At 36.8% G+C, this 16106-nt stretch overlaps 1 protein-coding gene across 2 annotated transcripts in view; it reads left to right on the forward strand.

Moving 5' to 3' along the window:
• Nucleotides 1–16106, forward strand: part of GRM1 (glutamate metabotropic receptor 1) — a 350013-nt gene that overhangs the window by 107780 nt on the left and 226127 nt on the right. For both annotated transcript variants that reach the window (XM_069488836.1, XM_069488837.1), the window contains exon 2: nucleotides 2690–2939. In XM_069488836.1, coding sequence (XP_069344937.1) covers nucleotides 2690–2939 — 250 coding nt within the window. The remainder of the gene's footprint in view (nucleotides 1–2689; nucleotides 2940–16106) is intronic.

The following is a 16106-nucleotide window of genomic DNA, read 5'->3' on the forward strand; positions in this document are numbered from 1 at the left end:
TAACGAATCATTGGGAACAACAGTGAGAGCAGGGAGACCAATCAAGAAGCAAGGGCAGTTGTCTAGGTAAGAGCTGATAGTTACTTGGTATAGAGGATGCAGTCAGTGGCCTGTCTAGATTCCCTTTACCTTCTGGGTGCACCAGTCTCCCAGCTACTATCAGAGATAGCTTCTACCAGTCCCAGTTCTCACCTTCCTGGGCAGCTATGCCTCCTCTCTCCTCTTGCAGACCTTAGCCAATGACTGACTGATGGGGGGGCTCCCTTGTGTGAAGGTGGAGTTAACACTATGGTATCATGTGTACTTGAGCTCCTTGCGGGAGCAGCCTGAAGCTGACCTTTAGCTGAGATGACATTTCTGTTTAGCTCTGCCCTCCTGTCCTTTCCTGCTTCTCTTGCTCCTCTTTTCTTCAATAAATTACTTGAACAAGGATCTTCATCTCAGGCTCTGTTTTTGGGGAACCTGGCTCAACACATAGTTTAGGGTGGCAGAGGTTGAAATAGAGGAGAGAGATTGGATTAGAAATGTTCCAGAAATAATGTCTACAAGAATGGGTCTGGAATGTGAGGAAAAGACAGAAATCAAAACAGTTCCTAAATTTCGTTATTGAGCAGCTTGGTGGATAAAGCCATTATTTATTAACAGGAGATGTCTGGAAGGAGATTTTCAAGGTAGACAAGGAAAAATTTCTATTTCGGTTTTTAGATTTGTTAAGTTTGAAATGTCTGTAAACAAATATAACAGGTAGGAAATTGAATAAACTAGTCTTTTGCTCCAAGGGGCAGTTCAGTCTGAGATCTATACTTGGGATTCAACTGTGGTATTCAAATGGTATTTGAAGGCATGCAACTAAATGGGGTTACATAGGACGAGAGTATAGATGAAGAAGAGAAAGTTTCCTAGGACAGAATCCTGGCATGACAATATTTAGGGGAGCAGAGAAGGAAAATCAGCAACCACACTGAGGAGCTGTCAGTAAATGGTGAAGAAACCAGGAGAATGTTGTTCTTTTTGATTGATTATCCAAGAGAAAGGGATCAACTGCAGGAGAAAATCCTTGAATAGACAAAGGTGGTGGGATCTAGTGATTGTGAGCAGGGGCTGGTTCTATCCTGAAGCAGACACACTTCAAACTTGTAACTGAACTAGAAAAATGCCAGAGAATATAAATACCAACGAAGAAATGTTTGTAGATACTGTAGTGGGTAGCTGAATTAGTTTTTGTCTAATTGTTTTTGTGTTCTTATTAAAATAGGAGATAAGGACCCCAGCTGAGATGAGGGGTGGAGTGGGGCCGGTAGTTTGGAGGTTTGAAGAGAGAAGAGTAAGGATGAAAATAATCATGTTAGAGACTAAGAATATTTATTTACAGGGATCATGTAGTATAATTTCCTTTTACTATTGAGTATCCCTTTTGGTATGTGTGCTCATGAATTTTAAATAAAACCATACAGAAAAGTGCTGAGTTTTGTTCCAGCCACATTTAAATGCCCAGGTGTACACATGGAATAGGTTGATGGTTGGGTTTAACTAGCACTAGGGTTTTGTTAGGAAAACAAAAGGAAGTTAAGGCATTTGCAAGGGAGTGATTATGATGATAGAACATGAAATCTAAGCTGAGCTAAGAGGGAAGTGAGAGGGAAGGTGGAAAAAAAATAGAAAGGTTAATGGGGCTGAAGTTTTTTATGAGGTTGAAGAAATATTGCAGTAGGGGTAGTAGAATATATGAGCTTGAAAGATAAGAGGAGGAAACAGAGTCTGAGATGTTCGACATCTGCATTCAGAGATATTATAGACATCTGTGATAACAAGGTCAAAAGTGTGATCATGGATGTGTGTGGGTCACAGGAAATATCAATGGTTGGGGGAGGTTGAGAAACTGGAAGGACATAGTATTGGCTGCATCACTCACATGGGTAGTAAAATCCCCAAACTTGTGGAGAGGAGTAGGGAGCTAGAGGCTCCTAAGGTGGGGGCTAAAGTCATCAGGGAACATAGGGAATTGGTAAAGTGTGAGGTTTGTTTTATTTCATTGATTTTTATGAGTTTTCAGTTTTTTAAAAGTGTAGTTTATCATAAGAATGATATACAATAGAAACCAAAATATAAGGCACAAATCTCCCGTAATTCCATCACTTCATCAGAGGATGGTAGATTTTGACTAAGCCCTGTAGCTGTTTCTGCTCTACTGATCTCCTGCCTGGCCAGGTGTTCCTTTTGTTTTGCCTACTCACTCTTCATGGAAATGTTGCAGGGCTTTGTATCACCATGAAAGCGGCTGCCTCTTAGCCTGGCAGCCAGCTTAAGCGAGTCTGCAAAGAAACAGGCCTTCCCCTTGTGCCAGTATGACCTCCCTAGCCCATGTGCTGATCTCTCCTGCATGGTTAAATTCTGGGACAACCACTATTAATCATGCTTGTACAATAGAGCAGCAATCCTTCTTTTCACAAAACTTGTTTCATTGTGAATGCCCTAGCTTAGATAATTTCTCATTATTTTCAGAGTTGATTGGTTACATTTGATTGCTCTCTTTAATCCAGCCAGATCTTCTTTCAGTCCTAGTTATATTTACAAATTATTTGGAAAATCTGTTCTCTCCATTCCCGGTGACTAACAAGTCCTTATTCCAGTTTGTAAGTGTCATTGCTGCTGTGGTTGTCTTGAACATCTGCTGATTGTTTCTGGACAGGGAATTATGGGGAGAGTGGAATGGATGCTTTCAAAGAGTTGGCTGCCCAGGAAGGCCTCTGCATCGCCCATTCCGACAAAATCTACAGCAACGCTGGGGAGAAGAGCTTTGACCGACTCTTGCGCAAGCTCCGAGAGCGGCTTCCCAAGGCCAGAGTGGTGGTCTGCTTCTGCGAAGGCATGACCGTCCGAGGACTCCTGAGTGCCATGCGACGCCTTGGCGTTGTGGGCGAGTTCTCCCTTATCGGAAGGTAAGCTCTCTCTTTCTCTCTCTCTCTCTCTCTCACACACACACACACACACGTGCACACACTTTGGCACACATATGCTTCCTCTCACGAAACAGGACTTCCTGTCTTCAAAGTGGGCAAGATGTGCAGTGCTGAGAGGAACGTTAGTTCTGGAGGTAGTTTGTGGTGGGGATACTGGCATCTTCCTGACAGGCAAGAGCAGAGCAGTGGATAATAAGATGGTGAGACTTCTTCAGAAAAAGATGGGAAAGTATTTGCCAGAATGTGTCTTGTCCTAGAGAATTATTCTTTTCATTTGCTTCACCCACCCCCAAGCCAATGTGTCTATCTTCCTTCCCTCCTTCCTAAGCACAGAGATCTTAACAGGATATTGGAGGATGAAGGGCAGCAGTGAAAATGGAAAACGTGTATTAAGGTTTGAAATGTACAGAGTTGGCCAAATACAAGTAAAGAAATACAGCTGAACTGTGGGACTTGATAACATAATCTCTTGTCATACTTATGGAGGGCTAATATGGATGCTTTTCAGCATTTGATCTCTGAAATTGTAGGTGGTAGGTTCCAAAATCTCTGCTCTCTTTATAGATCATATGTACTTGTGTGACAATAGATTTTCAGTATCATTGTGTTTTTTGTGTTTTTCTTTGACCTAATCATTATATTGTTTAATTTTCCTTCTTCTAATACTGCATAAAAGAACTGCTCAATTTTTCCAAGGAACCTACTGAGTTTACCTAAGTGAAAGCCTCCAGTGGTCTTCAACCCTGTCACACTCATCTTCCAAATCTCTTCACCTCCTTCCATGTCTTCTGCTGGCTAGATTACAATCATATTGCACCCACTGAAGGACCTCAACCACTGATCCTCTGCTCTGGGAAGCTGGGTACTAATGCTGTAGACATTCTCACTGGCCCCTCCCTTTTGTCCTTGTGCTGTGGTTATCACTGCAGTAGTAGTAAGAATAATCTTCCCATCATCTGGAATCAGAGGTATAAGACGCACTTTAGAGACTTTTAAGAATAAGATAGGATGGAAATACAAATAAATGAATAAAGAAACAAAGAGGTACTCTCCAGGCATGAGGAAGCACGGAGCCAAGGTCAAAGTATAATTCAAGATTAAGATAATTGTTGAATGTGGGTAAAATTGGCTCACTGGCACAAATAGTCAATTTGGCTTCTTCCACATGGAGTAGTTTTGTGAAGCCACTTAAAATGTTCATAAGAATGCAGGTCTTTTAAGAATGAGGATTTAAACAAGGTATGCTATTTCTTTCAGAAGTGAAAAACATGTAAGTAGCATTGTTGAAGTGTGACACGGAGTAGTGTTCTTACTATATGCACCAGGACAGATGGTGTACAGATATTGAGTCCTTTCAGTTGCTTTTATAAAATGACTACTTTTATGAAGAGTGCTTCTTTTTTTTAAAAAAAAAAACAAAAAACCTCATGTTTACCATTTATAAAACAACAATAGTCTGTTTTGCAGAATTCATTCTTTTTAATATCCTCAAAGAGGCTATTTGCCTGGGTTCTGGAGATCTTGAACAGACGTGACAAATGTGAGCTTTGGGGTATATAGACTACCTAATTGTGATATATAATTGCACAAAATTCTGTGGTGTGTAATTGGAGTATAAAATTTTTTCAGATTTTATTCATTAGCTTTTTAAAATTTCAATAAATTTAGGGGGTACAAGTGTTTTTTTTTAATTTTTTTATTTCAGCATATTATGGGGGTGCAAATATTTAGATTATATATATTGCCCTTTACCCACCCAAGTCAGAGCTTCAAGCATGTCCATCCCCCAGATGGTGAGCACTGCACCCATTTGCTGCATATATACCCATCCCCTCCTCCCCCCTCCTGTCTGCCCGACACCTGATGAATGTTATTACTATATATGCATTTAAGTGTTATCAGTTAATACCAATTTCATGGTGAGTACATGTGGTGCTTGTTTCTCCATTCTTGTGATACTTCACTTAATAGAATGGGTTCCATCTCTATACAGGATAATACGAGAGGTGCAAAGTCGCAGGTTACAAAATCAATGTACAGAAATCAGTAGCATTCCTATACGCCAACAGTAGTCAAACTGAGAACCAAATCAAAGACTCGATACCCTTCACAATAGCAACAAAGAAAGTAAAATACCTAGGAATATATTTAACTAAGGAGGTAAAAGACCTCTACAGGCAGAACTGCAAAATACTGAGAAAGGAAATAGCAGAGGAGAGAAACAGGTGGAAAACCATACCATGCTCGAGGGTCGGCAGAATCAACATTGTTAAAATGTCTATACTACCCAAAGTCATCTACAGATTCAATGCAAACCCAATTAAAATACCAACATAATTTTTCACATATCTAGAAAAAATAATTCTATGCTTTGTATGGAACCAGAGAAGTGTTTTTTGTTACATGGATAAATTGTTTAATTCTGAAGTCAGGGCTTTTAGTATATCTGTCACCAGAATAGTGTACGTTGTACCTGATAGGTAGATTTTTATCCCTTACTCTCTCCCATTCTCCCCATTCTTAGTCTTCAATGTCCATTTCACCACTTTATGACCATATATATCTCTTGTTTAGCTCCCACTTATAAGTGAGAACATGCAGTACTTGTTTATCCATTCCTGAGATATTTCACTTAGGATAATGGTCTCCAGTTCCATCCAAGTTGCTGCAAAAGACATTATTTCATTCCTTTTTATGGCTGAGTAGTACTCCATGGTATATATATATACATATATATATATATATATGTATATATATACACTACATTTTCTTTATCCATGGAGTATAAAAATTTATTCCATCATCATTATTTAAAAGCTGGGCAGGGATGGTGATGGCAATTTAAGCCTCTCTGGGTCTTGCTTACCTCCTAATAATGCAACTGAATGCATGCAATCATTTCTGAGAGTCTCACATGTGCTTGCTTATGAAGAGGTCAGTTTCATGTGATATCTATCTCTTTTATTCCTCTTCTCGGCCTCACCTCTGCTTGGTCCTACTGACACACCCCAGGGAACTATCATCACAATGACCCTGAGCTTCCGAGGACAGTGCTCCCTGTGCCAATGGTTGCTGTCATTGACACACAAAATCCTTGAGATGGTGAAGCTATGCCACACTCTGCCAAATTGAAAGAAAGTGCCTCTCTGCCTTTCTGGGCTATGTTCCATAAGGGTCTATCAAGGTGATGTTGACTTTTAATCCTATATCTTAGAAGATTTTGATGAAAACAGCCTTTTTAAATTTTTTGTTCACAGTTATCTCTCCCTTCCCTGACATCCAGATATGAGTCCATAGAGTGCTGAGCTGGGGACAAAGACAGGTAGTGACACTATACCATACTTAGAATTAGCCTTCCTTTCAGATGATTGATATTCCCTCTTCCTGTGGGATGAATTCTATGCTAAGTGCTGCTCTGTCACTCACGCCAATGGACATGTGGTGGACTGTTTCCCTCATTTCAGCAGACATGTCCAGAATGTTCCACTTTAGCCTTAAGCTACAGCTTCTAGCTACCCTGGTAATGCAGTCAAACCTCCTTTCAAGTCAGTTTCTTTTGTAATACATGGAATGATTCTGGCTACTATCATAGTCACAGGAGTGTATTGTGTAGGTGATGATTGACCTTTTTTAATACAGATGAAAATAAGTAAATCGTAGTATAGATTGCAGCAAGAGAGATTTAGTTAAAAAAAATTAGAACTTCTCAAATGAAGATTTATATGCCCTTGTCTCCATGACTCTTGTTTTCCCTCACACTTCATATGCTATGTATGAGGAATTTTTATTAGTGCTACCATCAAAGCATATCCAGACTTGGACAATTTATCACCACTTCTACTATTATCATCCGGGTCCAAGCCACCATCATTTTTCACTTGGCTTATTGCAATAACCTTCTAATTGACCCTTCCCTCTCCTGGCCATTTAGTTTTAACATAGAAGGCAAACTGATCTTTAAAAAATTTGAGTCCGATAATGTCACTCTTTACCTTACGTGCTCAATATTGTAAGATGCCTTTCCATTTCTTTCATAACAAAGTTTTTACAAAGGTCTTCCAACCCCCGCATTCTATCATTGGACTTAATTTTTTATAATGGAATAATAAACTATAATGATAGAAAAACAGACTTTAAAAAAATAAATTCTCAGAGGTAAAAATATTCTGGATTTAATAAATGTGGGGTAATGGAAATACAAAACAGAACAAAACATGGGCTAAGAGTTCTAGCTCTGGCATGAAGTAATCATGTGATCTTGTTTACTCAATGACTTTTTGTCTCTGAGCTTATTTTTTTCCCCATAAAATAAAAGATTTGGCTCCAAGTCATCTTTAAATATTTTTCTAGCTCCAGAATTTTATATGAAGACCATATGAACTAATCTATGGTCAATAGGAATATATTTATGGACCAAATTGTCTAATGTTATTCAAGGGTGTGGATTGATCAATTTACATTTTCTTACCAGTCACCTTTTTAAAATCAGAATTCATTGAATAAGCTGGTCAGTATTAGTGTCTTAATCTATGGTCATGGACAATAGCCAGCAGACCCACAGGAGAATTAAACCTTTGACTTTGGACAAATTAACATAGTATTCTCAGTAAGCAAGTTAACTGATCATAGTGAAGTTAATCATTATGCAAAAGAATCATTCATTCTTGGCTGTATGAAATTGCCTTTTTTGAGATGCTTCTCAGAATTATTCTCACCATATCTATAATGGTAATTTTACTGATGATGATGACACTGCTGTTGCTGCTAATAGCATCTGTTTAGGACTTACTATATGCAGGCACTGTTCTAAGCCCTTTGCATATATTAACTCATTTAATTATCACAACCATGTGATGAGATAGGTACTAATATAATTCCCATTTTGATGTATGAAGAAGTAAACTAACTTGTCAAAAAGTATCTCAGCACCAGAGCTAAGATTTTAACTTAGGCACTGCAACTTCAGAATCAGTGCTCTTTATCAGTAAGTTATATTATGTGTCAAGCCAAGATTGTTTTGTTTAAGAGATGTTGGCATTAACATTAGTTTCCTTTCAATTTGCTCTCTCTTCCAAAGATTTATTTCATTGTTTAGATTTATCTTCTTTGGGAAAATCAGCTGATGTATTTCCCATGAGAAAATTATTTTACATTTCTAATTAATATTTCTTTGAATCCTTTTTATTTCTCTCCTAGTGTTAAATATTTTATATGGTAATTCAAAAAAGGGGAGATTTAACCTCTTTTCAAACTCCTTATTTTTATCTTATTAGACTCTGTAATATCATTCTCTTTGCATACCAGCCTTTATCTATATAACTATATTTATGTAGAAGCCAATTTGGAATGAGTGAGTGATATTTCTCTAAATTCCTAAGTTGTAATTATTAAAATTCTCATAGTTAATGGATAGATCTGTTCTAATTCTTATGTTGTTCTTTTATTTGAAGAAAGTAAAGTGGAGAATGATTTATGTATATGACCACATAGTAGCTATCATTTGTTGAAGGTTTGGTATATACTAGGCTATTATACATGTTTTCTCCAGTCCCAACAACAACCCTGAAAGATTGATTTGAAAGGTAGAGAAGTTAAACAATTACCCCAAATTCCTCAGTTTAATAAGTGGTGGATACAAGATTCAAATTTACTACCATACCATATCATCATATAGACGTGTAGGTATTGACTTGTAACCTCCTCAACTGTAGGAACCAGGTTTTACAGAATTGTCTATTTTCCCCATCATGCCTAACATAGTGTTTTGGATGATAACTCTTTAGTAACTGTGTCTGAAAACTTGGAAAGTAGTAGAGAGAGCAGATGGCCTCATTGTGTGGCCCCTGATTTCCCTTTGATATTCTAGAATCAGTCAATTTTACCCGGTATGGTGAGGGTTGATACTCTTCAACAATCCTCCACCTCTACAATTTGTCTGTAAAATTGAAACATATACATACCTACCTCTCAGATTGTTGTTTTTGTCAAATCACAGAATGCCTGCTTGCCTGGTAACTCATGGCTGAGTGTCAGTTGTAGATCCCTTGTGGGTACCTTAGCTCCCCCAAAGACACACTCGTCTCTGAGAGTGAGTGAGAGCCTCCAGGCTTTAGTCCGATGCCTCGACGTCCACCCTGGTTTTCTCAACTTTGGAAGCCCTTACAGTAAGTTTACATTCTACCTTGCCAAGAGTCTCTGATCAGACATACTAGGCATACCATATTTATTTATATATTTGCTAGCCCCTTTTATTGGAGTATGACCACATCTTCTAGCTTTTTCACTGTTCAAAATAAACATCCAGTAAAGATAATGAGGTCAATAACCTTTAATTTCATCCCCTCTTCCTACTATATCCTGGCCAATTGAATTCTAAATATGTGGTCCTTACATTTTAAATTCCTGTCCCTTATCAGCGTGTTCCATTTTATCTATCATCTGTCCCAGTTCTGTGATTTTCTCACTCATTAGACCAACTTTGCATCATCTGTCACTGAAGAGAAACACCATCCTCCACCCTTTATCTAAAATTTGATCCACAAAAATACTAACACCAAGCTTTTTAGTTGAAAGTACAACAAACACATTAAACACACATTCAGAAATGGTTAGAATGGAGCAATGGCTTTATGTGGAAAGAAGGCTACAGCTTCATTTTAAAACAAACGAAGTACTTGGTGTTTACTGTGTAATTTGGGGGGTATTTTTCTTTTGGAACCTAAATGCATATTTGGAAAAATGACCTCCATACCCTTGGAATATAAGATTACCATGGTGCTATGTTCCATATACTTTTTTAAAAAATAGAAAGTGAGTTATTTTAGTTCTCATCTTTCCATTATGGAAAAAAATGGGTAAAAATCTAAACTTTGTGGCCTTTAGGCAAAATTGCAAAGGTTATGTATTTTAAAGTAGATGTGGACTTTCAGTGAAGTGTGACATATCCAAAAATGGATTATAATCAGGAGGCCAGCAAGTCTGATGAGCATTTTCTGGCGCATAATGGTCACGACTTACAGATACATAACTTGGCCTTCTCTCAGCTCCCAAGGGCAGAAAATGGTTACAAACCTGCTGACAGGCTACACCTTTCTTAAAACACTCCTGTTCCAAAGGCAGATTGATGAGAGCTTTGTGGAAAATTACACTGCTAGAAAAAGACGGTGAGAAATGTGTGCTGGGGAAGGAGAAGGAATTTTGTTTAGAATACTCAGGAGAATAAACATTATTTGTAAGCTATCAACAGATATTTTGAGTATAGATCTCAGATACAGAAATGCTCAAGATTTCCACAATAAATTGGGTGGCAGAGTTGCATTAAAATTAATAATTATTAACCCATTCTTTATACTAACACCTATTCCCATGTTCCAGATAATGAACATCTGAAAAGTAAAAGACTCCACTTTCATGGTCCCTTTTTGCCTTTAGGGTATTAGAAACACGGGGGTGGGGGGGAGCGGAAGGATTTCTGGTGCCTTCTGTATCTATGAGGCATTGCTCAATTTGAATGGATGAAAAAGGAGGCCATTATGATTCAGTCCATTTTGTCTTTGAGGCTGATCAGAGTCAAGGGGGAATTTATCTTAATGCATTCTTGTAGCCGCTGTGACAGTCCCTACTTGGCTTCACATCAGAACCAGCAGAGGTACTTAGAATATAGATTCCTGGCTCTCACCCCAGGCCAACAGTAAAATTTCTTGGTGAGGACTTTGGCTCTTCTACCTCAAATGAGCTTGATTTCAGAACCACTACTCTATGACGACTGGAGCAGTGCTTTGCAGTCAGGTGGCGTTCACTTTGACTGAATTGCTTACAGAACATATTCGAAAGGGAAGAAAAAATGAAAGTTTAACTTCGCTTCCTGTCATTTCACCATTTCAGCTCTGCTTTTTTGTTTCTTGAAATTTACTTACCTTGAAGATTTTTGTTTTAAAGTACAGTTATATAATATCTGAAAGTAGTAAATAATAGTAGTAGTAATATTCATAATAATAATAATAAAAGTCTTTGCAGCTCTGCTTATTTCCTGTGTTTCTGTTTTTCCCTGCTGGCCAAACTGGCCTAATGGCCCATCCCCTGAAAATAGAGCCAGTTCCGGTTTTCACACTAACCAAGATGCAGAGTAAGAAGCATTTAAACATGCGGCAAATTTAGCCTCCGACATCTCTGAGTCGAGGGTCACCAGGGGCCGATCAATGAACCAATCTCTTGCTAATTACCAGAATTGGGGGCTGATGACTAAGTTGCTCTTGAAATTAGACCTTCTCCACAGCTGCCTGTCTGTTTATATCATAAACCTGGGGAAGTTTTTAAACACTTTAGCTTCTTGGGCTCTACCTCCTTTAGATTCTAATTCACTATGCCTGGGCAGGGACTGGGGAATTTATATGTACTTTTCAAATCAGCTTTATTGAAATTCACCAATTTTAACTGCATAATTTGGTGATTTTTTGGTAGCTCTATACAGTGACATAAGTACCACTGTTTCATAATAGTCATGGTATGAAACATTTACTTCACTGCACAGTGTTCCTTGGTGCCCCTTTGCAGTCTTCCCTCCCCAACCTCTGGAACCATGCAACCACTGACCTGCTTTCTGTCATTACACTTTGGCTTCTTCTAGAATTTCATGTAGAGGGAATCATATAAAATAAGTCTTTTGTGTCTGACTTCTTCCAATTGGTATATCACTTTTGAGATTCACCCATGTTCTTGCATATATTACTAGCTTCCTCTTCATTGCTGAGTAGTATTCCATGGCATGGGTATGTCTTAATTTCCCTATCTGTTCACCTGTTGGTGGACATTTGGATTGTTTTTAGTTCATGACTATTATGAATAATATTGCTGTGGCTATTCAAGTATAAGTCTTTGTGTGGACATATATTTTCAATTCTTTTAGGAGCTATATAGATGTGAGATTATGGGTCATAAGTATATGTTTAAATTTATAAGTTGCTTTATAAGAAACTACCTATTTTACAAAGTGGCTGTGCAATTTTGCAGTCTCACCAGCAATGTATGAGAGTTCTAATTCCTCCACATCTTCACCAAAATAGTATTGTCAGTCTTTTTACTTTTAGCTGTTTTAGTGGGTGTATAGTGGCATCTCTTTGTGGTTTTAATTTGCATTTTCTTAATGACTAATAATGTTGAACACTTTTCTATACTTATTTGCCATTTTTATATCTTTTTTGGTGAAATCTCTTGCATACAACTATGTCCATTTTCTTTTTAGGATGTTTGCCATCTTATGGAGTTATAAAAGTTCTTTATAATTTTTGGACACATGTCATTTATCATATATATAGCAACTATTTTCTCTCAGTATGTGTCTGAAATTTTAATTTTGTTAGTAGTGTCTTTGGAAGATGAAACATACTTAATTTTGACAATAAAGTTATCAGTTTCTTCTTTTATGGTTTATGTTCTTTGTGTTCTGCCAAAATTAGTTGGCCTACTCCAAGGTCATAGATATTTTCTAGTTTTATAACTTTTGCCCCTGTATTAGATATATGATTCATTTGGACTTAATTTTTGTATATATTGTGAGATAAAAATAAATGCTTTGTTTTCCTTTTGCTCTAAGAATCCAGTTGTTTCAGAACATTTCATTAAGATGACAATTATATCCCCATTGAAATAACTCATCATTTTTTAAAAACAATTGAATATATATGTATATATGTATACACACACTTTATTTCTTATCATCCTTCCTTATTTTAGATTAATTGACTATTTTAGCATTCTATTTTATCTCTATTTTTGGCTTACTAGCTCAGACTATTATTTTATGAATAGTTGATCTAGGATTTAAAAATATTTCATTAAGTTGTTATTGTACATATCCCAAGAATATTATACAACAGCATATTTCCATTTCTCCCTCCTGACCTAAGATTCTATTAACACTCTTATATATTTTACTTTTATATTTATTACTAGACTCAAAATACATTGCTGTTATTTTTGCTTAAGTGATTATTCAAGAAATCAAAATTGAGAAAAAAATTGTCATCTATAATTATCCACATAATTAGTATTTATGACTTTCATTTCTTTGTATAGATCCATATTTATTCTTTTCTCTTCTTTCTTTCTTTTTTTGCTTCCTTCCTTCCTTTCTTTTTTTTATTATTTCAGCATACTATGGGGGTACAAAAGTTTAGGTTATGTATAATGCCCTTCCCCTCCCCATCAGAGCTTCAAGCATGTCCATCCCCTAGACAGTGCTCATCACACTCATTATGTATGTATACACATACACCCATCCCCGCCCCCCCCATCTGCCCAACACCCAATTAATGTTATTCCTAAATGTGCTCTTAGGTGATGATCAGTGAAACCAATTTGATGGTGAGTACATGTGGTGCTTATTTTTCCATTCTTGGGATACTTCACTTAGTAGAATGGGTTCCAGCTCTATCCAGGAAAATACAAGAGGTGAGATGGGGTCTCGCTCTGTCTTCCAAGCTGGAGTGCAGTGACCTCATCATAGGTCACTGCAATCTCCATCCTACTCCTGGGCTTAAGCAATCCTCCTGCCTCAGCCTCCTGAGTAGCTGGGACTACAGGCACGTGCTATCATGCCCGGCTAATTTTCTATAGTTTTGCAGAGATAGGTTCTCTCTTTTCCTGATCTCAAACTCCTGGCCTCAAGCACACCTCCCACCTCAGCCTTCCAAAGTGCTAGGATTACATGTGTGAACCATCACACCCAGCTAGATCCATATTTTCATCTGGATTAATGTCTTTCTGTCTGAGGAGTGTCCTTTAATATTACCTGTGAGTTGGTCTGCTGAGATAAATTCTCTTCCACTTTTTTTTTTTGTCCATAAATGTTTTTACTTTGTCGTAATTTTTAAAAATTTCCCTGGTATAGAATTCTAGGTTGATAGTTGCTTCTTACTCTCAACACTTCAGTGATATTGCTCAATTATATATGTATTTTTTTGACTTGCATACTTTTTGAAGAAATCTGATATACTTGTTTTTCTAATATATATTATCATCTCTGATAGCTTTTAAACATGTTTCCTTATCACTGGTATTCATCAATTTGTTTACAATAAGCTTTGATGTAGTTTCTGTTGTATTTATGTGACATTAGATTTATTGAACATTTTAGATAGTTTATAGTTTTTTAAGAAATAAAATTTGGAAAATGGTTGGCCATTATTTCCTTAAATATTGTTTCTTTCTTTGCCATTCTTTTCTTTCTACCTGAGACTTCAATTATATGTATGTTTGACTTCTTGATATTTTTATTCAGGGAAATTATCTGTTCATTTTTTTTCTTTTTATTTTTAACAGTATCTATTGCTCTAGCTTTGAGTACACTGACTTTTCTTTTGCAGTATTGAATCAGCTTTTAATCCCATCATGCACATTTTTTACTTCAGATATTGTATTTTTCATCTTTTGTTTACTTTCAATTATTCTTCTTAACATGGTCATGTTTTTCTCTGCCTTCTGTAATACACGGGAACATATTCAGAATAGCTGTCTTAATGTTCTTGTCTATCTTGCCAGAAGAAGCTTTCTACTGCAGTTTATGGAGGTATTGGTTATTTTCAGTATTGCATAAGTTCCAGGACTTCTTTGTTCTATGTTTTCTAGTGAATCTTTCTCCAGCGTCATATGGTTTCTTCTCACATATGTTCCCATTAGAGCTTAGCCAAAGACTCGAGGGGATCCCTTCACAGATCTCTCTTTCAGTGAACCTCTCTCCTTTTCAGCACTCTGTACTACTAATTCTACCTGTCTTGACCTTTCCAAACTCTGATCTATCTTTTCTAGTTCTTTTCCCCTTCCTTTCTCTGTAGCATAGAGACTACTACCAGATAGTAATATAGGCAATTTGGCTCATCTCTTTGATTTTAATTTTCTGGGAAATCATAGTCCTATGCTGATATTTATACAGTGTCTGACAAAAGTTGGCTGATATATTTTATTTGATGTTCTAGTTGTTGAAGGCAGGAGGGTACCATTATTATATTCCCAGTAACAGTGTACGAAGGTCCCAATTTCAATTTCTCCATATCCTTGCTAACATTTGTTATACTTGTTATTGTCCTTTTTTTTATAGCCATCTTAGTGGGTGTGAAGTGATATTGTGGTTTTTACTTGCATTTTTCTAATATTTGTTTATCTGGAAATATCTTCTTTTCACCTTCATTTTTGAAAAACTGTTTCACTGGATGTAAGATTCTTGTTTAACAGCGCCCCCCCCACCCTACCCCACCCCACCCCACCCCCACCTTTTTATTTTACCAGCACTTTGAATATGTCATCCAACTACCTTCTGACCTCCATTGTTTTTCATAATAGATTACCTCTTAAACTTACTGGGTTTTTTTTGTATGTAATGAGTTGTTTTTCTCTTACTGCTTTCAAGATTTTATTCTTTATCCTGGCTTTCACCATTTTGCTATGATCGGCTTGAATCTTTTTGTGTTTATCCTGCGTGGAGTTCTTTCTTGCATATGTAGATTAAAGTTTTCCAGCAAATTTTTTTTTGGAAAGTTTTCAGACATTACTTCTTTGAATATTTTTTGTGCTCCTTTCTCTTTTTCCACTCCTTCTGGTACTCTTATTATATGTATGTTGGCACACTTAAAGATATTACATATCTCTCTGAGGCTCTGTTCAATTTTTTTTTCATGTTCCATTTTCTCTCTGTTCTTTGGATTTTATAATCTTCATTGATGCATTTAAAGTTCACTTAGTCTTTCTTCTGCCAGTTCAAATCTACTGTTGAATGCTATTATTATGTGCACACCAAAACATTTGTACCCCTGTAATATGCTGAAAAAAAAATCTGTTGGGACTTCTGATAAATTTTTCATTTTGTTTATCATAATCTTCAACTCCAAAATGAAATTTTGGTTCCTTTTTGTAACTTCTGTCTCTTAATTGGTATGCTGTATTTGTCTAGACATAGCCATCATATCCTCTTTTACTTCTTTAAGCGTGGTTTCTTAGTTCTTGGAATATATTTATAATAGATACTTTGAAATCTTTGCTATAGCTGACATCTGGTCCATCTCACAGACAGGTTTTGTTGCTTGCTTTTTTTTTCATGTGGGTGAGTCACACTTTTTCTTTGAATATCTCACATATTTTGTTAAAAACTGGACA

The sequence above is a fragment of the Eulemur rufifrons genome, chromosome 15, assembly GCF_041146395.1.
Source record: "Eulemur rufifrons isolate Redbay chromosome 15, OSU_ERuf_1, whole genome shotgun sequence".
NCBI classification, from domain to species: Eukaryota; Metazoa; Chordata; class Mammalia; order Primates; family Lemuridae; genus Eulemur; species Eulemur rufifrons.